The sequence below is a fragment of the Falco punctatus genome (assembly GCF_963210335.1).
Source record: "Falco punctatus genome assembly, chromosome: 6".
Classification (NCBI taxonomy): Eukaryota; Metazoa; Chordata; class Aves; order Falconiformes; family Falconidae; genus Falco; species Falco punctatus.
Window position 1 is genome coordinate 29,463,578 of NC_137585.1, and position 23,982 is coordinate 29,487,559.

Consider the following 23,982-nt stretch of genomic DNA (forward strand, 5'->3'; position numbering starts at 1 on the left):
CCGTCCTTGAGTCTGAGGAGATTCACTACAGACTCCTCCCAAGTCCGGCACAATGCTCTCCTCTCCCACGAAAACAGCACAGCAAGATAAATCCTCCTGATTGTGAGCGCAGGAGTTGCACAGATTGTGCAAGGAAGCCAAAGCAGAAACACAGCCTGGGCTGAGCAGTAAGATATTCATGAAGACGGACCAAAGCCCTAGTCCACAGAGGTGCTCAAACACATACTTACCTTTAGCACACTAGTAGCCTATCCACATACTAAGAGTTCAGCATCTGCTTAATTGTGGAAGATGAAGCCCTGATTCAGCAACATGTGACTTCAGTGGGATCTGGATCAAGCATTCCAAAACCCACGTTGATTTACTACTCAATTTTCTTAAGTACTGACATCCACTTTGCTATTTCAACTGCAAGCAAGTAGCTCTAACAGCCGTTCCACAGTTACTGTACGCTCTTGCTATTCCTAAACTGGTCAAGACCAAATGGCACTGAAAAGCAAGTGACTTGCACCCAGGACAGATACTCAGGGAGCTGTAAATCTGTTGAGCAATTAAGTGGATGTCATCCAAGCCTACTGCATATGACCAGTACACATCTCTTCTGTTCCACACTACCCATTGGAGATTCAAAACATTTCAAGGCTAAAGAAAATACTAGGATAAAGGCTGTGTCCTAATTTTTTTTTAAACTTATGGGCCCCAAGACCGAGAAATTTGATTCCTGACATGCTTTTTAATAAAGCATTTCACCTTAACTGAAGAGGAATGTAATTTTGTTCTGTGCAACCTGCAGTCTTTAAATCTCTGCGATCAATGGACCATTTCTGAGAGGTCTAAGAAGAGCATCTTCTGAAGAGCAAGTCTGCTCTTAGTATGCTAAAGTTCATTGTACATGATTCACATGCCCAGTGGAAAGACAAAATGTAGAGGACTCCCAAATTAAAACAGCTGGAAGGCTCCTGCCTTAGACTGAGCAGGAAAGCATTGCTTTGGGCAAGATCTGTTGTCTCTTAAGTGCTCTCTTCCAGCAGCCCAAACACTGCCTAAGTTACATAATACTTCTACTGCTGTTTTTAAGTTATACAAGAATGCACAGAAATCACACAAAAGCTTACAAAATTCACAGCAATGTTTAATTAAGAACTACTAAGTATCAGACATACAATTACATGAAAGCCTTTACTGACTTACTATGAAAATCTAGAAAGAGCCAGCTATTCTATTAACCTCAAAGGGTCAAAAACCTGAAGCAGATCTCCAACTTACAAACCTACTGCTTTGTTTTCTCCTATTTATATGCAAAGCCTGTTGTGTTTAAGAAGAAGAATCTCTGAAGCTTACTAGAAGTTATTAACTTATACATAGGCTGGAAACCCATCTCTTGTTGGCTACAAAGGGAGCTGGAGCAGAGCGTAACTTCCCCGAAAAGCTAACCAGTCACCACCAAACCACAAACTAGTTTCTGGAGTGGAAATAAAGTATTATTTAAAAGATAAGCATGTTTTGTAACATCAAGGCTTCTTAAGCTCCCAGCAACAATCACCACAGTTCTCCTGTTTAAATAACAGAATCAACACTACTTGGTCCACTTCACGAAACAGATTAACGCAGGTTCTTACCACTTATCAACAACTTCCTGATGTTGATAAAAACTGCATTACTTTACACCTGTTATCTACCAAAAAGAAAACCTATAGTCACAACAAAACTGTCCCTTTCTATAAAATGGTAGCTGTTGCATTTTTGTAGAAAAAGTATTACAAGATGAACCAAGAAGCTATGGGGGAGCAGAATCAAATAGACACCTTTGTGATTAAACTGTCTGCTTAACTACAGACCAATTTTGATGTCTAGAGCCACTAGAGAAAAGAAGAGAAAAAAAGGGGGTCACCGATTACTGGTTCTTTTGAAACACCTACTGACTGCACCAACCCCTGAAGCCGGAGCAGCTCCCTCCACGCACAGGTCATGCCACGGCTGTGCTTGGAAAGCAGCACTGAACCTTCCGAGGGGCTATGATGCTCCCCCAACTTGAAAGGCGAAAGAGGACCCGGCTGTCCTGCACCCCGCAGATGCCACCACCACGGCCCGACAGGCGGCACCCCCAAGCGCCTCGGGCACCCCGGGGAGGGGAGCGGGCGCTGGGACCACAGCTCGCACGGGACATCCCACACGCCCGAAGCACCGGGTCCCCCGAGAGGGCCGGGACAGGGCTGCCACCAACACCCCATGCCACGCCGACCCTCTCCGCGCCCCCGGCACGGGTCTCAGCCGCCCCTGCCCCCCGCGGCGGGGCTGCCCGCGGCCCCACGGCAGCGCGAACAATGCGCGCGTTTCTGGCCGAGCTCCCCGGCAGCGCCGCGCGCAGAGGCGGCCCCCGCCCGCACTCCCGCCCGCCGGCGGGCTCCGCCGCATTGTTACCGGCGCTGCCTCCCCCCGCACGCGCCCGCTAACGGACACCCGCGCGCGGGGACGGCCGCCCTCGGCAGCGGCCGCCGACACCCCCACCCCCCCCCGCGGCACGGCCCCGGCCCGGCACACCTGCCGCGGCCCGACCGGCCCCGCGGGCCCCTTTTGTTCCCTTACCTGCGGCAGGCGAGCCCCGCAGCGCCGGCACGGCGAGCAGCAGCGGCAGTAGGGCGGGCAGCGCCGGCCGCCACCGCGCCGCGGCCGCCGAGGCCACTACGAAGCGTGTCATCCCCTCCATGGCACGGCACGGCACGGCGCGGCCCGGCGTCAGGTCATCGCGGCGCCCCGCGTCCCCCCCCCGGGCTGAAAGGGCTGGGCGGGCTCGGCGGTTCCCCCCGGGCGCATCCACCGCCGGCGGGGCTGGGACACCCGGGAGCGGGAGGCCGCCGCAGCACCCCCTCCCCACGCCCACCCCGTGAGAAGTATTCACGGGGGCAGCGCCGCGACGCCAGCCGCCTCCCAGAAGCGGCGGGAGCGGGGCAAGAGCGGGGCAGCAGCGTCCCGCAGCGCCCGCGGGCGGCTGGGCTGGGCTCGGCCCCCGGGCGGGGAGGCGGGGGAAGCCCCCGCGCTGCGGGGCAGCTAGGCTCCTCGGCCGGCCGCGGCGCTCGCCCGGGAGGCCACGGCCCTTCACGTGGAGGCGGCTGCAGCCCCTGCCCGGCCGCCCGGCGCTCTCTCGCCCCCTCCCCGCCGGCGACGCGCTAACCCCAGCGGAGGCCGGCCCGCGGCAGCGGCGAGCGCAGCGGGGCCGGCCGCCACCTGCGCGCGCCCCGCCGTCCGCGTCTGCGCGGGGGCGCGCCCGCCCCGCCCCCTCCGCCGCGCGCGGGCGGGGGCGGGGGCGGGGGGGAGGAGCCAAGGCCCCCGCCCCGCTCCCCGGGGGGAGGTGTGAGGGACGGGACGGGGCGGAGCGGTGCCAGCAAGGCCCCGCCCCCGCCCGCGGCCAGCCCGCGAGGCCCCGCTGCCCCGCCCGCCGACCGCGCGGCGCCGGCCGCCTCCCCGTTGACCCGTCGCGTGGCCGTGCCTCGCCCCGCTGCAAGCGCAGCGCGGGAAGGGGCGGGGGCGGTGCCGCCCCAAGGCCGCCCCCCTGAGGGGCGGTGGGCCGCGGTGTGGCCCGCTGGCGTTCCCGGTGGTTCCCGGTAACTGCCCCGTGAGCGGCGCGACCCCAGCGCCTACTGCTGGTTTGCGTGGGGCGACTGTGTTCCCTGGCTGTGCTCCCCCATAGCGGAGGGAGGCCGGGTGGGCGGTGGTCCCGTCCTTCAGTCCGCTGGCCGGGCCGTGTGGTGCCCAGGGACGGGCCCTCACTTCCCCCAGGCGGTGCGCCGAGTTTTGAGGGCCGAAACAATAGTAAAATGTCCCAACAGAGAAGGAGAGGGCGCGAGGATGAGGGCATAGCTACGGGGTATCCACGCAGCGTTCGTGTTGCTCTAGGGGACAGCGGGCACAAAGACTGGGGGGAGCGGGGGGCTTTCACCACGGGGCTCCTCCCGAGACCGGCTCTCCTCAAGAGTACGGATGAGTGGGGCAGCCACCGAGGAGCACAGGCGACAGCTGGGGAAGGTCCCTTCGGGAAGCAGAGCTGGGATCACCTAGTTTTCAGCTGCACTCGCAATAGAACAGGTTAACTGGGAACATCAGGGGACTTCCCAACCCCGTTCCCGGCACATATCGGTCACAACAGATAGACCTTGCTCCTGGAGAAGGACAGAAGGAGTGAAGGAGTCATTTTGCTGACACACAAATAAAGTAATACCTATAAGGTTTACTGGACATCACACAACAGACCTCACAATATAATACCACACAGACAGCAGAGAAAATAATGCATGGCAGATCCTTGATAATGTAAATAAGCAAAGCTGAAATCAGCCAGACTACATCAGATGAAGATGTGGCTCAACATAAACACAGTGATTAAGGGCAGGGCGTGAAATTGAAAAACCTGCTGGTTTTAGGTTAGATGTTTTCAGGGTCAAAAAGTCCACAAATGTCCCTGTTTTTGACAAGGTATCAAAGGCAATCACTGTGATGAGTACTTTAGGTCTTCTAGCACAAGACCTATACTTTCATTCTAAAAGTCTCAGTCAGTACAATATAATTTTCTTTCATTTTGTACAGTGGAGAGATGTTTCACAGAAAATTTCATGAGTGATTACAACCTATATCTTAAAATGAAACTAAAAATCTAAGCTATAACATCCCGTGCAAATATGTTAAACGTTGCAAAAAAGAAGACCACAGTGGGACAAAAAAAAACCCTATAGTTTTTGAAAAATCTAACAAAAACTGAATGTGTAAGAACTTTCATAACACCCACCTGTTTGGTGTTTTTTTCTTTAACCCAGGCAAATAATAAAAAAATAAAATAAAATCAGGGCCTGGGGATTGTTTCTGTTAAATTGCTGAGAGAAAGAAGTATGTCTTTGGTATTACTTCTTTATTTACCAAAAAAATGGAGATTTCTGTTTCCCAGAACCCATTAGGAATCAAACAGCTAATTCTAATTATTTTTCCTGGTTGCCAGTCCCCTGAAAACAGCTTAGCTCAGAAGAGCACTCTTTAGCTTTTTTTAAACTATGTACCCACCATTTGTGGATACGTGCCATGTCAGGTGTTTCCTTGCTGCCATCTCTCTGTTTCTCTTGTCCTTCCCAAACCCTTTTGCAGATCTGCAGTGCAGGCTAAGCAATAGCCACCAAAAGCCTAAAATCCCCACTTCATTCCAATATGCCTTCATTGTAGGCAGCGATGCGCACCCATGTTTGGCACTGGACTGTGCAGTTACATACTCCCTGGTTGCGAAATGCATTTTTCCTTTTAATAAGCTAGCCTTCAGAAGTACTCAGTAAGGGAACAGGAATCCACCTCTGCTTCAGATTCAGTGCGAGCTTTGCCAGTTAAGACTTAATTTCAAAACACATTTCAGATGCTGCGTATCACCTCCTTCACTGAAAGCTAACCACATCTTTGTCCTAACAGTGCCTATAGTAACAAAGCACGTAAGGCTGCCAGTAGTACATTTCAGGTTGCCTGTAGATAATTTGTTTCACCACGATCCAAAGGTAACTTCCCAGACTAAAGTGTGAGACAACTTGTCTCACATTTCTGAGATGTTATCCATGATGAAATCCGCTGCAACCACTAACCCATTCACTGTCTCAGCTAACACGATTTCCTGCTCCAGTTCCCAGAGTTCAGTTCACAAAAAATAATCTTCCTATCTTGTGTTTGGGTTCACGTTCCCCAGTTTCTGTGTCTGTTGAGACCGAACTAGTATTTATGTTATTACCCTGCTTCCTGAGCTAATTTAAGAACTGTCACATTTGATTGCATATTCTCTATTCCTTTGCAATTTCACATGTTCCACCAGATACCTCCAAATTAAATTCCCATTGTTAAATAACAAATGGCATTGAAAGAGGAGCTGTGAGGCAGCTACCTGTTCTGCTGCAGTTCACCCTCTGTTTTGGTCTGCTGTTTCCCAGAACATGTGGAGGAATTTCACCAGCTACCTATGATCCTCTGTCCTGCTTAGCCTCCTCTTTCACTGGAGCCATACTTCAGGGAGATGCTTTTGCAGTTGTAGCTCCTACTCCACTTAGTGATTGCATTAACTTTAGTATCTTGTACTGTTGTTTAGTTCCTCTGATGTATTTTGCAGTCCTCTTAGTCCCCCTCTTTCCTGGGAAAACCTTGTGTATGTGACAACGTGATTGACATTTACTTCACCCATTTGTCTTGATGAACCAGGGCAGGAGTTGTCCGTTATGAATTTGGCATCTTTGTGGTAGCTGACACTCAACAATTTTAAGACCAACTCCAGGGGTTTTCTCCATCTTTCCTTTATGTAGCCTTCAGCTATTTCTTCAGTATATTTCTCTTCATCTACCAGAAAATCCTGTTTTCCTCTGAATAGCGGGAATTGTGACCAAGGACTATTTTTATTTTTATTTTTTTGGTTACAGCTCCAGGCATGTCTCAGCCTGTACTTTTCTCTATGCTTTCCTCAGGACTTCTTTAGGCTGTGTCAGTGCATCCTCACTACCTTCTCTGTCTCTGGTCCTTTGCACCTATTGCAGATGCACACATAAAAGCTGCTAGGGAATAACCAGGAAGAACTTCACTCAGATATCCCTTGAAGGGATGACATGATGAGATTTGTGGTGGAGGCTGTGTTTCCTTTTAGAACAGAAAAAAACCCAAACCACTTTAGATTCTTCTAACAAGTATCTTAAGTCAAGAATAACAATTATTTACAATAACAATATTCAAAAAACCCAACAAACGAAGTTCTATAGAAGACTTCAAATTCCACCAAAACAGAAATCTGAAAAAACATGGCAAATTCTGCTAGGACATTAACATAGGCCAGAAATCTTGGAATCTGTGGTTTTCACAGGCTTTCCTACATTGTCACTTACAAACTCACAAAGTGAAACTAGCTGTAATTTTAACAAAGTTTTACTCTGCAACTTGCAAATGCATTCATCACAAGAAGTAACTGGGCTGGAAGGTGAGAAATTCTTTTCCCTGTGGTACCTTGCTGTGGTCCTTGGTTTTATGGAGCAAGACATTAGACATCCTGATTAAGGGGAAAGTAGAAGTAATTTTTCTAACAGTATAACTTGCAAGGATTATTTACTTACTGCTGAATGACTTCCCATTGCATATACACCAGGAAGTTTTTGACATTACTGAGCTTTCCACTACAGTGACAGCTACTTTGATTTATCACTGGGGCAAGGCTGAGGATGCAAAAAAATCAAAGGCTGTGCATTGTATGATTAGATTAATGATGACAGGCTTCACCTGGAAACAGAGAGTTTGTTTTGTGAAGGACTGTCGTGGTTTAACCCCAGCCAGCAACTAAGCACCACACAGCTGCTCGCTCACTCCCCCCACAGTGGCATGGGTTAGAGAATCAGAAGAGTAAAAGTGAAAAAACTCATGGGTTGAGATAAAGACAGTTTAATAGGTAAAGCAAAAGCCACATGTGCAAGCAAAGCAAAACAAGGAATTAATTCACCACTTCCCATCGGCAGGCCAGTGTTCAGCAGGGCTCCATCATGTGTAAGGGTTACTTAGGAAGACAAAACACCATAATGCCAAAAGTCCCCCCTTTCCTTCTTGCCCCAGCTGTATATGCTGAGCATGTTGTCATATGGTATGGAATATCCCTTTGATCAGTTGGGGTCAGCTGTCCCGGCTGTGTCCCTTCTCAACTTCTTGTGCACCCCAGCCTGCTCACTGGTGGGGTGGGGTGAGATGCAGAAAAGACCTTGGCTCTCTGTAAGCACTGCTCACAGTAATAACATTTCTGTATTATCAACACTGTTTTAAGAACAAATCCAAAATATAGCCCCATACTAGCTACTATGAAGAAAACTAACTCTATCCTTGCCAAAACCAGCACAAGGACATAAGGAGGGAAAAAAAAAAAAACAACCTCACATTTTGGATAGGAACCTCACAAGCGAACACACAGAGAGGGACATTTGGAAGCTGCAACCTCAGCAGTGGAAATGCGCACCCACACTGCAATGACAGAAACAAGACTGTCCTCAGAAGACTCTTCATGGAAGTGCTCACTTCTTCTTGTTGCCCAGGTTTTGCTGGAAGAGAAGGTATGAAATTAGACCCTCTTACCAGCCTGGAAGTACTTTCCAATCATCTTGCTTTTCATAGCAGATGTAATACCCAAATCTGGAAACCTGTTTCTCAAAATTGTACATCCAAACCCTGGTTCAGAGACACTACAGTGGATCAGAGACCATCAACATTCTTTCCAATGGAACCAGACAACTGCTCAGTAATTTAACTTTCAGTTTTTACTGGTTTGGGACTTAGCAACCGGAACTGCCGTGGATATATTTTCCTTTAGTAACAGTATTTGTGTTAAAAAACAACAGAGCTTTATATATCCTGCTCTTCTGCTATTGATGAAGTTTGTAAAAAAACAGGGTTTTGTGAATGTTTCCAATTTTCTGAACTGCCCGTTGAAAAAATGTTGAGGACAGTGTTCTAGCTTGGCTTTGTGAAGACCTTCAGCCAGTTCATTTGGCTATTCCCAGCGCTCTCAGACATCTAGTTCCTTACCAACATTTGTGTCTAAGGGAGCAGAGAGTGCTTTTTTTCATTATAGTTTTTCATTTACTCTCTGCAAAGCTGTGTGCTATGGAAAGTCACATGGTATGTGATATAAAAAAGAAAAAACATTTACAGATCAGTACAGCCCAGTCTTATTATGCATTTCCACTCTATTTCTGAGCTATCATACTTTGCTTGATCCAAACTTGTGCTCTAGGTTACTTCCTCCCTACTCCTTTTAGCTAGCTGATGAAGTATAGTAGCAACAGCTGCTGGCACCATAAGAGAAAAGAGCCAACTTCATAAGGCCAGACTAACAAAAAAGATCAGTTTTGGATTAGATGGTGCAAGGAAAGTACTGGAAAGTATGCTTTCTAGGTTAAAAAGTGAAAGAAAAAAATTAACTTCAATAGGATATAGATTTTTGTACTTGTGTAGCTTAACAAGACTCATATTATAACTGTGTAAAATGTAATATTGGGAAGTGACATCAGGAATGCCCACACAAATACCAGATTGTTCCTAGGGGAAAAAGGAGAAAGGCAAGAGATGCACGTATGCTGTATTTTCACACATGCTGTGTTTTCACACGTGCATGTATGAGCTTCTAAGTTGGAGAAATATATGGAGGCAACTCAGAGAAATAGCCTTTTATAAAAAAAAGAGGTGTCTAATAAATTGCTTTCTTCCACATTTTCCACTACAGATTTCACTGAGACGTGAGAGAGACTGCCCAAGTGCATCTCAGTTTTGCTGATAGGCTTGTCATCGTTTTGCAAATACCTCAGGCTGTCTATTCAATCCAGTTCCTGGACTTCTGACACTGGGTCTGCAACAAATGTCTCTTAATATATAGCTTCATACTACTCTTCTTAAGAATAGTTACTCTGATTGTCTCCTCTGACTCCTTCGCTTTCACCACCTGCCAAAACCTTTTACCTCAAATTCCTGCCTCTTCAGTTGTGTTGAGGCAACACATTAGAATAAATGGGCTTAGTGTTGTTCCTCCATTAAAGAGGTATGTAGCTTTCTGAACCAATGGTCTTTTTTCCTTCATATCTGCCACCAATCCTGACCTTAACTGTCCTATTTTGTTCATAAAATATTGGTTTGTAAGACATAGACATACCATATTCAGACATTATTGCACCACAGATACGGTTTGCTCTATCAAACTATCCTTCATACTTACACACTGAGCAACTGAAAATTATTCTGTCTATACTTAGCCTAATTATCATATTAAAAATAATGCGTTTCAAGCTGCTAGAGCATTGATCATGACAGCAATTAGATTATTTCTCTGCATTATGGAATGAAACACAAAAAATGAGCAAACCAGATCTTGTCTGTTTTAGTTTTGGAACTTAAAAGAAGTAAATTTCAAGAACAGCAAACCTGCTATAAAATATCCTTAGCAATCCCATCTTAAACAGAGTGCTTACTGAAAAGGTCACTTATATATACATTCATTAAACTCCTCCCACAAAACAGAATCAACAAACTTTCCTGCCACTTTCTGCAATGTCAATAAATACTTCCAAAAAATATCCAGACCTTGCAAAATCCTCTCCCACATCTGTTTCTAATCGTCACTTCATAATTCAAGGTACATCTCCCATTCCGGAAACCATTTGGACTTCACATAAAAGATAAGGCTTCCCCCTGTCTGGCCCAGATATGGTTTATGCCAAAGATTAATCAAATGCTATCCTAACTTACATAATGAACAAGGCAGATCAGTAGGTTTTGCAGACTCAAGGATCAGTGTTTTTTCGGAAAGTAAGAACAACTAAATCAGGCAATCAGCAGATACTTTGCCAGATTTTAGTAGGAGCAGCTGGAATGAACACTTTCAAAATCTTGCCCATGACATTCATCTCTAGTGAGCATTTGCTCCTGCAGATGCTAATAGCTTGATCTTCCTGAGTGAAATGCTTTAACAGCCTTTTTCCCTTCCCTCAAATCTACTTTGGTTTCCTACTGCTAATGGTTTCTGGTTCCTCTAGAAGTTACAATCCCAGGCTCCCTCCCATTCAATATCTGTCACAAAATACCTATACTTCTGTTCTCTGCTCTTTTTTCTTCATTCACATTCATCATCCTACAGTCTTCCTGCCATTATGTCACCATAAAGACCTTTTCTCCCCATGTTTCTTCCCCATCTCTCAGTGAAATGGCATCATCCAGATCTCTGTGAAGCAAGAAACTTACTTTATATGACTGTACTTGAGGCCCAAATTGCATGATTCCCAAACCATGTTTCACATTATCTTCTTTAACCAGCATTGTCTCCCACCAAACACCCCTTGTTTAACATTGAACACTGCAGTTAGAGCAATGTGCAACTTCTTGCAACTTTCATTACTTTTTCCTTATCTGAAAGTAGAGCTTACAAACTCTGCCTGCAAACCAGGACCCAGTTGCATTGAACTCCACAGACACAGAACAAAGCAAGCAAGAAAAGTGGTCCTTGTCTCTCTCTACTAGGTAGCCACAGTGCAAATCCTGGTTTTGGAACCAGCTCATTCAGCTTTGCTTCAGGGGTATTTGCATCATGGTGTGCCAGTGTGCAGCTGTGCCCTAAGTAAACTTTAAAAGACCGCTGTACAGACTTGTGACAGGCAGACATAAAACACTTGAAAAGCTTTAATTGTCAACAGAAAAAGAAGAGTTTTTTAAGGACAATGTCTGAAAGAGAAATAATTTAATCCAAAAAAGGCAAAACTGAGTTAGAACCTCTGGATAAAATTTCTGGCACTGGGATACACCAGCATGGAAATTGCCCTCCAAGGACAGCAACAAAACCCTTGTCTTTCAGAATTTTAAGGCTCACGTAGACTGGGCACAGAACAGAATCCAGGGAACAACATTAGATGCCACGCAAGCCTTGCTCGGCTGCTAAAATCAGTGACAGAGAAATGTGCTGAAATGAGCTGAAAGCTCCAGTGTTACTAAGGTATCTCTTATTCACAGCTCAACTGTCTTTTATATTTACATTCATTATAGGATGCTGACATGGTATTTTCTTCTGTACTCTGCTATGGATTTTAAGCTGAAAAACACTAGTAAAGAGATTGAATTACTGACACAGATACATTAATTGGTTATTTGATATAATCATGTTCTATGTTCATCACAGAAATAATTAAAATTATTTCCCTTCCTTCAAAAATGGGGGATAAGAGACAGGCGAATAGGAAATTGCCTCCAAACCCCACAGAGACATTAGTGACACAGGCATTCACCTCAGCAGTCCAGCAAGTCATGTGGCTGGCACATGCTCCTGAGCAGCCCAGTCTTCAGTAAAGATAAAAGCATGACTAATTGCAGTCTTCCTTCTCAGGTGGCACTGCAGTAGGCATTAGCCAGACTGAGCTCAAGGTATTAGAATAATTAGCCTGAATTGGTGGTGGGCCAGCATTTGTTTGCTGTGATGACTTGACTGGGCTGGAGCTGTGTGGCCAAAAGCCACCTCTAAAACTGTCCTCTGTAGATGCTCATTCCAAATACTGAGGTTGAGTCCCAAGGGTAAATGCAGGGTAAAAAGTAAAAAAAACAAAAACCAAAACAAACAAACAAAAAAACCCCACCAAGTTAAGACAAAGAAGGATTTGGGACATCTCTCCTGATAAGCTTTTTTCTTAGGCAGAGGAAAGCCACAGGACAGAATAATCCTATCCCATGGAAAAAGTTAAAATGACATGAGCTTCACCTACTGCTGACATTTGGTCAGAAGAGCTACTGGAGCAAGCAGCTGCAATTTGAGCCAGAACTCTTTCCTTCTGCGGTTCTTTCTGGTGATATTTTATGCAACATTAAATTAAGGTCAGATAAAGGACACGTTAGTAATGTCCTTGCCAGTGAAAACCGCAAGCTAACTATGAAATTGTATTTATTTACTTACTGTTTTATAGAAAGAGTTTCCCTTTGAAAGTCCATTTGAGGAACCTGTGAGACTGAGAACAATACTTGGACACAGCTTTGGATAATTAATGGAAGTTCTCTGTGCTCTGTCTGAAACCAGTTGTGGTTCCCTTTTAGCACATTAGTTGAATGTATACGCTGGGAATATTTTACTTTGGTTTATGTTATTGCAGTTTGAAAAACTTACACTAATAGACCAATTTCATGCAATTATCTGAATGCAAAACATTGTTCAGTTGAATTCCCATAGCCTAATCCTACTAGTTCCCTTGGCTGTCTCACTTTCAATTATGAACCAAGGTATGCACATCAGATGAAATGTTGCTGTTGTAAAAATAGATCCTTTCTTTAAAAGCTATTTTCAGTGGTCTTCTGCCATACAGGCTGTTTTTATTGTCTGCAACCAAAGGCACTTTAAGGAAATGTGATTTTAACATCGCAGGCCTGCAATACATAGACTTGAGCTAGAGCGGTTTGTTGTGTTATTGTGGTAATAACCCAGTTATGTTTGCACCATAATTGTACCTCTAAATGTCTGTTGAGCTGCACACATGGGGCAAAGCGTGGTGTTATGAATACATGGGGGAAGGGGCAGAAAAGAGGAAGGCCATACGGAAAATTACATCCTTTTCTCCTTCCATGTATAATACAGCTAACAATTTTGGAAGGCAGGCAATAGATGATGTTAACACTACATTAATGCCAACTTGGTCTTCAAGTCTGAGTATTTAGGAATCATAAAACTGGCTAAGGCGTCATACATGTCCAGTTTTGTATTTGCTTTTCCCTTTTTGAAGCCTATACAGTTCGCATCTTCAAGTTTTACTCCACAGTCTAGGAAAAAAGAATTGAGCTTTTTTCCTTTTTAAGTAAAGTCCAAGTTTATTATATCACACAATGTAGGATTTAAAAATACTGAAGAGGTTGAGACTCGTAAAAGTCATTGGTAATGTGCTAAGTTCTCCAAATCAAGTTAATAAATTAACCTAACCAACTGACCTGCCTTTCTGGAAGGAAGTACATTTTGTACGTCTTGAAAAATGTGGGCAAACTTCACACTGTGTAGTATACTTCCTTGAACCCTCATTAGAGCAGCAGCCAAGCCTCCTACAATCCCCTCTCTCTCTGTTCCTCTGAAATACCTATCCTGCATTTCCTCATTTGTGCTTAATGTACTGCATCCTTGATTGCTTATAGACCTCTCCTTTTTGGTAGAAGGAAACCATTCTTACATCCGCTTTGGAAAGAACTTGCATTCCCTGACTCAGCCTGGACAGATTTAATAGATCCTTTTTAACTGACATTACATGCGTACATTTCTTTGAACCTCAGTCTCTAAGCTCCATTCCTTCATTGTAAATGGAAAGAAATAATATGCAATTCATGATAAGATAGGACAGACATCAGCCTCTGGCCTTGGCTGGCTCTCTCCTTTGTCTACAGAGGAAGGCTTCGATAACTAGATCCTTTCTTGGAGATGGATAATGTTAGATGAAATGAATCCCAACCTTGACATCACATTTTGAGTACCCATGAATGAAAATAATAAAATTAAATTCCTTTCTCATGTTCACTGCCTTGTATCTCCCATCTTTTTTGCCCTAAAGGAACAGCTGCCTCTCCATGCAGTGAAATTTCTGTTCCTTATAAAAGCTACACATTTATCTGACATCATTATTCAGGTCTAAAAAATGACCTTCATCAAAGAAAAGGAACTGGAGACATGATAATTCGGATATTAAAGGGTGAAAAATAAGCAGAAAAAGAGGGGGGAAACCAATAAGATTTTAAACAGGAGAGCAATAAAGAACAAACTTGTTTTCAGCTTGGCATTTCACCTTTTACATACTAATAATATAGTCACACACCCAGATACACACACATAGATACCCCCCTTACTAATTACTTTTAGGGAATACTTCAGACATTAAGGCAGGATTCTCCCATCTTATTTTGGCTGGCATGCTTTATAGTAGCCCCTTCTGATTGAACCTGCAAACATGGCCAGTCTGGCACTTTACTTACATGGTATTTTATTTGTGAATATTAGTGCTAGCCCAGAAGAAAGTCTAGGGGAACACAAACTCCATTTTGTGCTATATGCCAGCTGTCTCCATCACAGACACCAAAGAGTAAAAACATGTATCAGTTCCCTAAGAATCCTTTCATTTTTGTCTGCTTTGTTAGGCCTGCCTCAGTCGCTTGCTCCTTACAGAGGGTCAGACAGACACATGCAGTATCTCTACTCACTTGTACAGGAATCACTCACAAAGCCAGTTCCCTGTCATTAAGCTACTCTGAAAAGTAACTGAGAGCGGTGCAGGCCTCGGCAATTATTTAACATCATGAACAAACAGAAATAAATGGACTGGCTGCCTTGATGCTGCAGTACTCCTTTCTCACACGACTGTGGAAATTCTGCTGCCCTGAATCTCTGGTTTCTAGTGGATGTATGGTAATGCACCAGCCTCTTGCCTGGGGGTGCCTTTCACAGGCATGGTACAGCATATGATGCTACGTGCAGTGCTGGCACAAAAGTTTACATTGGATCTGGCAAGGTTATTAATTATGACTGATTTAACCTTCCTATGTCTTTTATATTTTTGCCATACCCATTTATATAAATATATATATACATACACAGGTATGCATATATATGCATGCACACATACATTTCTAAAAATACAAGCATTTATGCTCTATTTTTGGAGCAGAAATCAATACTAGCTGTTCACTGCCAAGTGGCTCCCCAGAATGCATGGCCATGAAATTCTGCATTAACGAACAGTGGCACAGGAGACGCAGAGGAGAAAAATGAAAAATGTTCAAATGAAAGCATATTTCCATTTCACACTTCTAAAGCACTATGTAAACAGAAAATTAGAAGAGATCAAAATCCACATTCTTGGTGCTCTTAAAGTTGTGTATCACATATTGTATTTCATTATACATTTTTTAAAAGGCTCCACCTACTCTCTGGGACAAGAAATCTTTTAATAGCATGAAGTTAGTCAATCCTTCTTTCATTAATATTCATATATATGCCCCAGTTCTTAGATTTAAAACCACTAATGACGATTCAGTGCTGCTGCAACCAAACACTGTGCAGGACTGGGACCCTTTTGTGCTGGCAGCCCCCATAGAGCACTGAACTGCATGATGGGCAAACAGCGTTCATTAAACAGCAGCCACCTCACCTGTGTTCTGCTCCCTTAGCCTGTCTGCTAATTCCTTGAATAGCTTCAGCACACCCTCAGTTGAGAAGTGATGTGTTCCCACTGCAGTGATGAGAGTGATAGGCAGCTACTTGTAACGTGCCTGTCCTCTATGTTGCAAAAGACATTTTAATATACTTTGCCAAGTTATTCAATCTTTTCATCTTTTGCATTATAAAATGTTCCCCATTTTATGAAAGGGAGACAATAGTGCTTCTTTTCTTCTCAAGGATTTCTTACATCCATACAGCTTCTGGTTTCCATTTAGCTCTAACTCGATGTCTTTATGCAGCACCACACTGTGATGTGTAAACTTGGCCTGAAACAGAGTCCGAAGGCAGAAGAGACCATTATGATCATCTAGTCTGGCTTGCTCTAGGATTTTTCTGAGGCATTCCTGCATGAGGCTCCACGGTTTCAGTTGCCAAGGAAACAATTATCAATCTTTTCCATCCCTCACCAGCCCTATCCCTCCTTTCTGTTTTGTCATTTCTTGCTACAATAAAAAAATCTTGTCAAATGTCCTAGTCCCTAGCTCTAGCATCCTCACCTCCACCCCAAAGAAAGAATGGGAAAGGGTGGTGAGGATTCTTGGCTGGGAGTTCAGCCTAAAGCTTTACCTCTCATCCTTGGATTCTGTGCTGAAGCTAGATGTCCCTTTGAAAATGATCCTTTCAGCTTATCAAACGCTGTATTGTTTGGCTAACACAAGACATTTTTTTAAAAATTAGCCAGCAGTGTACTGCTTGATATATTTTTGGTATCTTTCACCACAGCCTTAGCTCCGCTATAGCTTCATGCAGAAATGCTTTGGAAAGAACACACAAAACCACACTTTACTGCAACATGCAGTTGAAGAGCAAAAGAAACAATGAAGACGGGAAGATGCAAAGATAAGGGAAACTGTGCAGGAGGAAGACAGAAGGCAAAACCCCCTGCATCAACTAAATTAGATGTAGTCAGAGTCAAAGATACAACTTTTGGAATCTCAGGATGTTAAACTCGGGTACCTTCAGGCAAGTTACAGGAGATCTGTTCTCATGGTTCCCTAAGGTCTAACAAGTCCCACTTGTATAATTCATACCTTCTGCCACATGCACTGATTTTATGCCCTTAAATGCAACTCTGATCAGGGTGAACTATTGGAAGGACAGAAGGGTGTCTCACCAGTGTAATTTGAAAGGTAGTTCCCTCAAATTCAGTGGAATTATATCAGTGTGATCAGTTCCTTGGTGTGCACGAGAGGAAGGATGAACACACCAACTGCAGGGAGGAAAAGAAGAGCCAAGTACTCACAAAAAGCTTATGGGGAGGAGAGCTGCCACTTGGCATGTTTTGATAATTCACTACTTAGAGTAATTGTCCCACTTTTATAAGTAACCAAACAATAGTTCACATAAAGAAAAGCAGACGTACCTTGAAAACTTCAGGAATATCAGATGATCAAAGAAACGTCAAGGATACACAGAAACCGAAACATTCCTCAGGGCAAGCTCCTAGGGAGAGGAAAACAAGGTAGACCTCATTAATAAGACAATTCCTGCTCCTTGTCAGGGAGTGATGCTTCAGTACTTCCTCTTCTGGACGCTCATTTTTACGGTTTGCTGAGAGTTTTTTGCTCTGTGTGTCTGTGAGACATAACAGGATGGTTCTGAGGATGGCCAAACCGTGCACGTATACACAATGTTATGTTGTGCATACACCACTGTGGAAACACTCAGCACATGTCCAGTAGATCTGGCACCAGAGTCGCTGTGCCTCTGCTGGGACCTCCATGGGCCCACACCTCAGGACAGTCCTGTGGCCATTGCTCACTATAAGCCTGGGAAATGTGGATCTTATGACCATTTGTGTCCATTTGTTTAAGATGCTGCATCTAAATTTGGACCAGCAGGATGCATGGTTACTGATATCCCTGATACCTTTTCTGCAGAAATCGCTTGCTGATGGTTTAGGGTGGTTGTAACAGAAGTAGTAAGATAAATCTATGTGTGAAAACCTATGGAGAAAGCAAGTTATTTTTATGAATGTCAACAATATCTCAGTTTTCCTGTTGGCTGTTTTCCTGCCAGGCTGTACAGAAGAACGTTAGAGGGAAGCAAATAGGAAGAAAACAGTGACAATGTACCAATACAGTTTCTAATATCACAGAGCAGTTGAAGTAGTATACCAGGAATATCTAACCACATACCTTCAGGCAGGTGAGTGTTAATTTCTCTGGAGTCCAGGGAGAATAAGCAAGACACTGAACTGCTGAAAACCACAGCTAGACAAAGAGGAATGGCTGAACAGCAGTGGTGGGATGAGTCAGGAAAAGCCACCCTTTAAGAGAGAGTTGATGTTGGCACTTAACCTTGAACGGGTGTGTTTGTGCTCAATGGAAACTGTTGAAACAACCATGTTTTCTGGTAAGACTTACATACAAATGCTCTTTCTTTCCTTCATCTCATTTTTCTTTTTCTGATTTCCTTTGGTTGAAGAAACATCTTTTCTTTCAACAAAGATATTCTTGAGCCCCCTGGATCAGCTGCTGGCCTGAAGTGTGTTGGGTCAGTGAGGTGCAGAGCAGGGGCTGCTGGCTTCTCCATTCACATGATGTCCTTCCCTGGGGAAGACCATGTGGAGGGAAAAAAAAATCCTTGGTTGTCATTGACATGAGATGACTTAGTGTACCAGCTGCCTCACAAGCCTGTGCTTCCTCCCCTCGGCAGCTGTACACAAGTGAACTTATAATTCCCAGATAAGAAAAGCATAACACACTCCATTAAAAAAAAAAAAAAAACCAACAAAACCAAACACACAAAAAAAACTCAAACAAAAAAAGAAAAGGGGGGGGGGAAACCCCAACAAACAGGTAAACCTGAGAACGGTACTGTCACCTGACCCTACTGGTGCTGCATAGCTCCTAGGCGACCGCTCCCGGCTGCTGCCTGACCCTGCCAGACTGATGGCAGGGATGAGGGTATTAGTTTGCAAAAACAGAGCGATCCCACTCTGCGCAGAAGTAGCACAATCTTCCCTTACGGCAGACCCAAGCGTATTAATCAAGCAAATGGCACCAGGAGGCAGAACCTCAAGGTTATCTCTTCCGCTGTCCGCATGGGCTGTAAACTACTCAGCTCCTGCTCACACTTTAGGACAACTTGGCAGTGGGGCACAGCAATGGTGTGCTCTCCACAGCTCTGGCCGGAGATGTACTGGGGAGGGAAAGGCTCTCCACTGCCTAGGAAGCTTGAGGGGGTGTCAGGGACAGCCCTGATCAATTGGAGGTCTTGTGTCCTGGAGAGCCTCTACCGCTTGCATCTGGGTCCAGGACAGACCCTTTATGCCTCGAGGATCAAAACCGGCTCATTTCACCAAATCACCTCTAAGATCTTGAATGTTTCAGACTCATCAATGCCATCCACTGAGCTAAAACTTCCCCATCTACTCCTACTAGCAGCTTCCACCTTTCCAAGACTAGGTAGCCCTTTGCTGTCAGAGCATGCCCGATCACTCTGCATGACTGTCTTTTGTCCTGCTAGTCATTGCCAGCCCCTGCTGTTATCAACAGTGATTCCATGTTCATTTAGGTTATAGATTAAATTATTACATGAACAGATTAAGCAGCTTCCAGCATCACCCTAATCTCCATGAGCCTCTCATGGACCCCTCACTGGCTCTTTGAGGTCTGTCAGTTGGCCTTCTCTCGGTGCTGTTCACACAAGCTGTATTGATATTCCAGTGTTCATTTTTAGACTCAAAATGCAGCGCACTACTGACTCATATGCCCAACACAATTTCAAGTACATTATCACTATGCAATTACCTTTGTCAGCCAAATATATAGTCTTATCAAAGCACAAAAATCAGGTTTGTTTGACAAGTTTGCTTATAGTTACCATAAAACTGTCAGTGGCATTAAGTGTATTCTTTCCTTTAGTTCTTTCTTGATTGAATCCCATAAAAGCTTTCCTTTATTTTCCCTGCAAGTGAGCTAAGCTTAGCCAGCCTGCAACTACCGGGCTCATTATTTGGGGCAAAATTAATACTAGCCTTTTGCTCTGCTCTGTGCCTTTATTGTGTCCTGACCCCACCTTTCTCTGACTTTCTCTGCCCTGACCTCCCTCACAGAGTAGCATGTCCTCTTTTGCTCCTCAAGAGGCTTAGGGGAAGGGATTGAGGCTTCTTCCTCTGCCTTGCAGAGCACTGCAGAGCTACTGCATGTACGAAAGTCTGGGTTCTGGGAGGGCAGAGGGCAAGAGAGAGGGCTGTGGGGATCTGCGTGCGCACAGTGCCACCTCAGGACCTCTGTAATGTGTTAGTCTGTCCCACAGAGACAGCCCCTGGTCACAAGAGAGACCAGACTACTTGAGAAATGCTGGACAAGTGAGGAGGGCAGAGCTGGAGAGTTCTCCTGCCCCTGCTTACACTTGTCCTAACCTTTGTCCAAAAGGTTTAATAGTACTGTCACGATTGATGATACCATAATAACATCCTTTTGGCTGCTATCAGCAGCAAGGTTCAAATGATATCATTTCTCCTTACCTGCAGGTCTACACCAAAGTCTGCTGGCGTCTTTTCATTAGCATCAATTAGCATCAGATCAGTTTATAATTTCCCTGAAGGTATAAAAGATGCGTCATGCTTATTCTCTTCCTTTTTGGGTTGCTCATCATGATCAGAGGGTCTCCTCTGCAGGAGAGCAGTAGCAGTTGCATTTGCTTCTCAGAGGAGTCACAGGGCTTTTTTTCACTCACCAGGCCCCTTTCATGCAGAGTGCAGTTTTGGAGCCAGTGGTGAGGCTCCTTCCCACCAAGCCAGATCCTGTGATTGTAGGATTCCCCAGAGAATTAAAATGGATTTTCCCCACAAGTCCTTAAAGAAATCAGTGTTTACTCACCAGGAAACAGATTCAAGATCATAAGGTTGTCCTGCCATAGGTATGAGTATCCTATCCTATAAGCCTGCATAAAGAGCATATGCCAGGCCACGGAGAGCACAGGAGAAACACACGGTGCATGGTACAGAGGGTAGATGCAGTAGCATCAGTTTCATTATTGTATTCGGCAATGTACTTCAAGTGCCTTTGCTGAGGAGGCCTATTAATAAATGGAGACGGAGGCTGTAATAAACTAAAGAACAACTGCTTCACAGTTCAGAGAGTAAAGACAGTGCCCTGGGCAAGCAAGCAAGCAAGCAGGCAAGATGACTCAGTAACAGAGAGCTCAGACCAGATCAGTTAGGACCATTGATAACTCTACTTATTGCAAAGAGGAAAATCAGGATGATGGGAGAAAATAAAGAAAAGAAGGAAGAAGAAAACTAAGAGAGAAAGCGGCCACAGAAAGTTGAGCTTTATGGTGTGTGCATTGCCCTGTGACCCCATCTGCCTACAGTTATAGGGCAAGGAGGCACGTACCTTATTATAAAACTCTTTAAAAATCCAGATCCTTTCTCTATAACTTCTGCTGTAGTGAAGTAAGGTCATAAATGACAAATCTGGTTCAGGAAAAATTTCTCAAAGTTTTCATTAAACATAAGGAGTAATAAAACATTATGGAAGGAACCCAAGCATTGTTTCTGTTGTAAACTGCAGGCAGTTTACTTCTCAGAGATTGCTTATCAGTTATTCTTTTTCTGCAAAGCAGATTATAGGCTCCTTGAGCATCTGCATATAGCTCAAAACCTTGGAGTATTTCTTGGTGAAAGCCCTGTCTCCTTTGAAAGCCCTGAAAGCAGTAATGAGGAAAGAAAAAACAGACATCCTTCTCCATTCAGTTTTCTTCTCATAGGGCTGAAATAGCTGATGGTGGTATTGGGTGGATGAACACACACACACACACCCCCAGTCTGAACAGTCCCTCACCTTCCTGAGAAGTAATGTTCTTCATCTTATTACTGTAGCCAGCAGCCTTTGGAGTGCAATGGAATTCAGAAGCCAGAGAACTCCCATTTTTCTTCAAAGGAAGGGCAACTGAGGTGGATGAATGAGACCCTGTGACCTCCCGCCATCCAGTTTTTGCATTCAAGTAGTTCCATCAAATCTCGCAATCAATGGTTCTGGCACTGGATGTGTTGGAGCTGTTCACATTTAATACCCAACCAAGGTATTATAAAATCCTCCGTGCAAGCACAGCGCTGTTCCCTGTGATCAAAGGCCAGCCCTGAGATCAAAGGTACGTGTTTGAGGATCTTTGACTCCTAGAGAAAAGCACCAGTGACATCCTTACTTGAGTGGTGAATGAATAGTCCACCTACTTTCACTTTGCCGCTAGTACCAACTGTTTTCTTAACTGAAAGCTTTGAGTACTTTTTTGTAATTGTCTTTACGTTCTCTGAATTCTTCTGCTACCTCAGTTTTAAAGCACCTCAATTAGTGTCTCTCACCAGGTTTCCCAGCTTTACTGGGTCTGGCTGGGATGGAGTGTCCCACCCCAGCTCCTTGCATACCCCCAGCTCACTTGCTGGTGGGGTGGGGTGAGAAGCAGACTTTTCTGCTGCCTTGACTCTGTGTAAGCCCTGCTCGGCAAAACAAAAACATCCCTTGGGTGGGACAGCTGGGACAACTGACCCCAACTGACCAAAAGGATATTCCATACCATGTAACATCATATTCAGCAACCAAAACTGGGGGAAGGGAGAGATTCCAAAGCTGCTGTTGCTCAGGGACGGGCTGAGCATCGGTCTGCTGGTGGGAGGTGGCGAGCGCTTGCCCTTGCTCCACTTGTGAGTCTCCTTCTTTACTTACTGTATCTTTACTTACTGTGAGCTGTCGGAATCTCAGCTCGGCCTTCTCTCACACCCATGTATTTGACTATTCCCACCGTGCTCGGCACCTAAAACCGTCACCCAGCCCCAGCCCGCTTTATGCCCTGTGGAAGCACAGCGCGCAGCGCGGCGTGCTGGCACCGGTAACCCTTCGGTGCCACCGAGCCGCAGCTGCACAGCGGGAGTAACAGGATTTTCAAGTCACTTCTTGGTACTGGCAGGGTGTACCTACACTCACTTGGGGGAGCCGAGCCGAGCCGAGCCGAGCCGAGCAGAGCCGAGCCGAGCAGAGCCGCGCCGAGCAGAGCCGAGCCGCGCCGAGCCGAGCAGAGCCGCGCCGCGCCGAGCCGAGCCGAGCCGAGCCGAGCCGAGCCGAGCCGAGCCGAGCCGAGCAGAGCCGCGCCGAGCAGAGCCGAGCCGCGCCGAGCAGAGCCGAGCCGCGCCGAGCAGAGCCGAGCCGCGCCGAGCCGCGCCGAGCCGAGCAGAGCCGCGCCGCGCCGAGCCGAGCCGAGCCGAGCCGAGCCGCGGCGGGCGGGCGGAGGGGCGGGCGCCGGGTGCCCTCTGCCGGCCGCCGGGGCCCTGCGCCTCGCAAGGACTCGGTGCCTGTAGGGATACTCGGCGCAGGGCCGGGGGCGGTGGGGTCGCGGATCCGCGCTTAGAGCTGGCAGGAAAACGTTTTCTTCCTGCACTGCAATGGACTGTCTTGTGCACACCCCCAGCGGAGACCACTGCTCCAGAGGCTGGGTGGAAAAATCTGAGAGAGGACCCGAGTTCTTCAAGGGGTTGAGCGCCCCCTCCCCGGCCTTCCGTACTTTGGTCAGAGCAGTGCAAACTCGCTGCTTCTGAAAATACCCTCGTTTCTCCTTCGTGTCTATTCTTTTCTCCTCCTCTTTGACCCACCGCCTGGTTTACGCTCAGTTCTCTCTCATTTCCTCTTGTAGCTGGTATCAGAACGTTCCATCACCTTTGCCCACCTTTCCCAGTAACACCAGACCCTCTCCCACCTTCTGCTGCCCCCCGCCCCTACTCCACACAGCCTTTCCTACCTCCTCTGTTCTCTCTCTCGGTGCTGCGCGCCCCTATTTCCATATTTTAGCAGGCAGCATAAAGGGCAGGGAGTGGAGAGAATGAAATTGGGGCAAGTGACAGCTTGGGGGGATTGCACGGGTGGGGGGAAAGGATTCACGGCCGCTTTGCTTCTTCCCTGCCTGTGTTTTAACACCAGTGGGGCACAGACATGTGAAAGGTTAAAAGAAATGTGCTGGGAAAGAGGTGCTTATCACAAGGCTGAATGGTGAGCCATTACCACCAGTGTCTCTGGGCCTTGCCTCCATGCAAATACAGTCAGTTCTGGTATTATTTTAAAGCCTTAACCACCAACCCCCACCACCACCCCCCAGCCTAATGGGATTGCTTTTCCTGTCACCCACCGCTACACACCCTTGCCTACCCCTCGGCCTTCACCCCTGCTAAGTTATGCACGCACATGCCAGCGTCAAAACCATATGGAGTGAAAATTAAGGAGGTGAGAGGAAAGGTG

General features: G+C 45.8%; 1 protein-coding gene across 4 annotated transcripts in view; it reads right to left on the reverse strand.

Moving 5' to 3' along the window:
* Positions 1-22,969, reverse strand: part of KIAA1549 — a 172,476-nt gene extending 149,507 nt beyond the window's left edge. For all 4 annotated transcript variants that reach the window (XR_013929140.1, XM_080393555.1, XM_080393554.1 and 1 more), the window contains exon 1: positions 2,587-22,969. Coding sequence is in view for 3 of the 4 variants with exons in the window: in XM_080393555.1 (XP_080249681.1) it covers positions 2,587-3,856 (1,270 nt within the window). In the remaining variant the exon portion in view is untranslated. The remainder of the gene's footprint in view (positions 1-2,586) is intronic.
* Between the last annotated feature and the right edge of the window lie 1,013 nt (positions 22,970-23,982).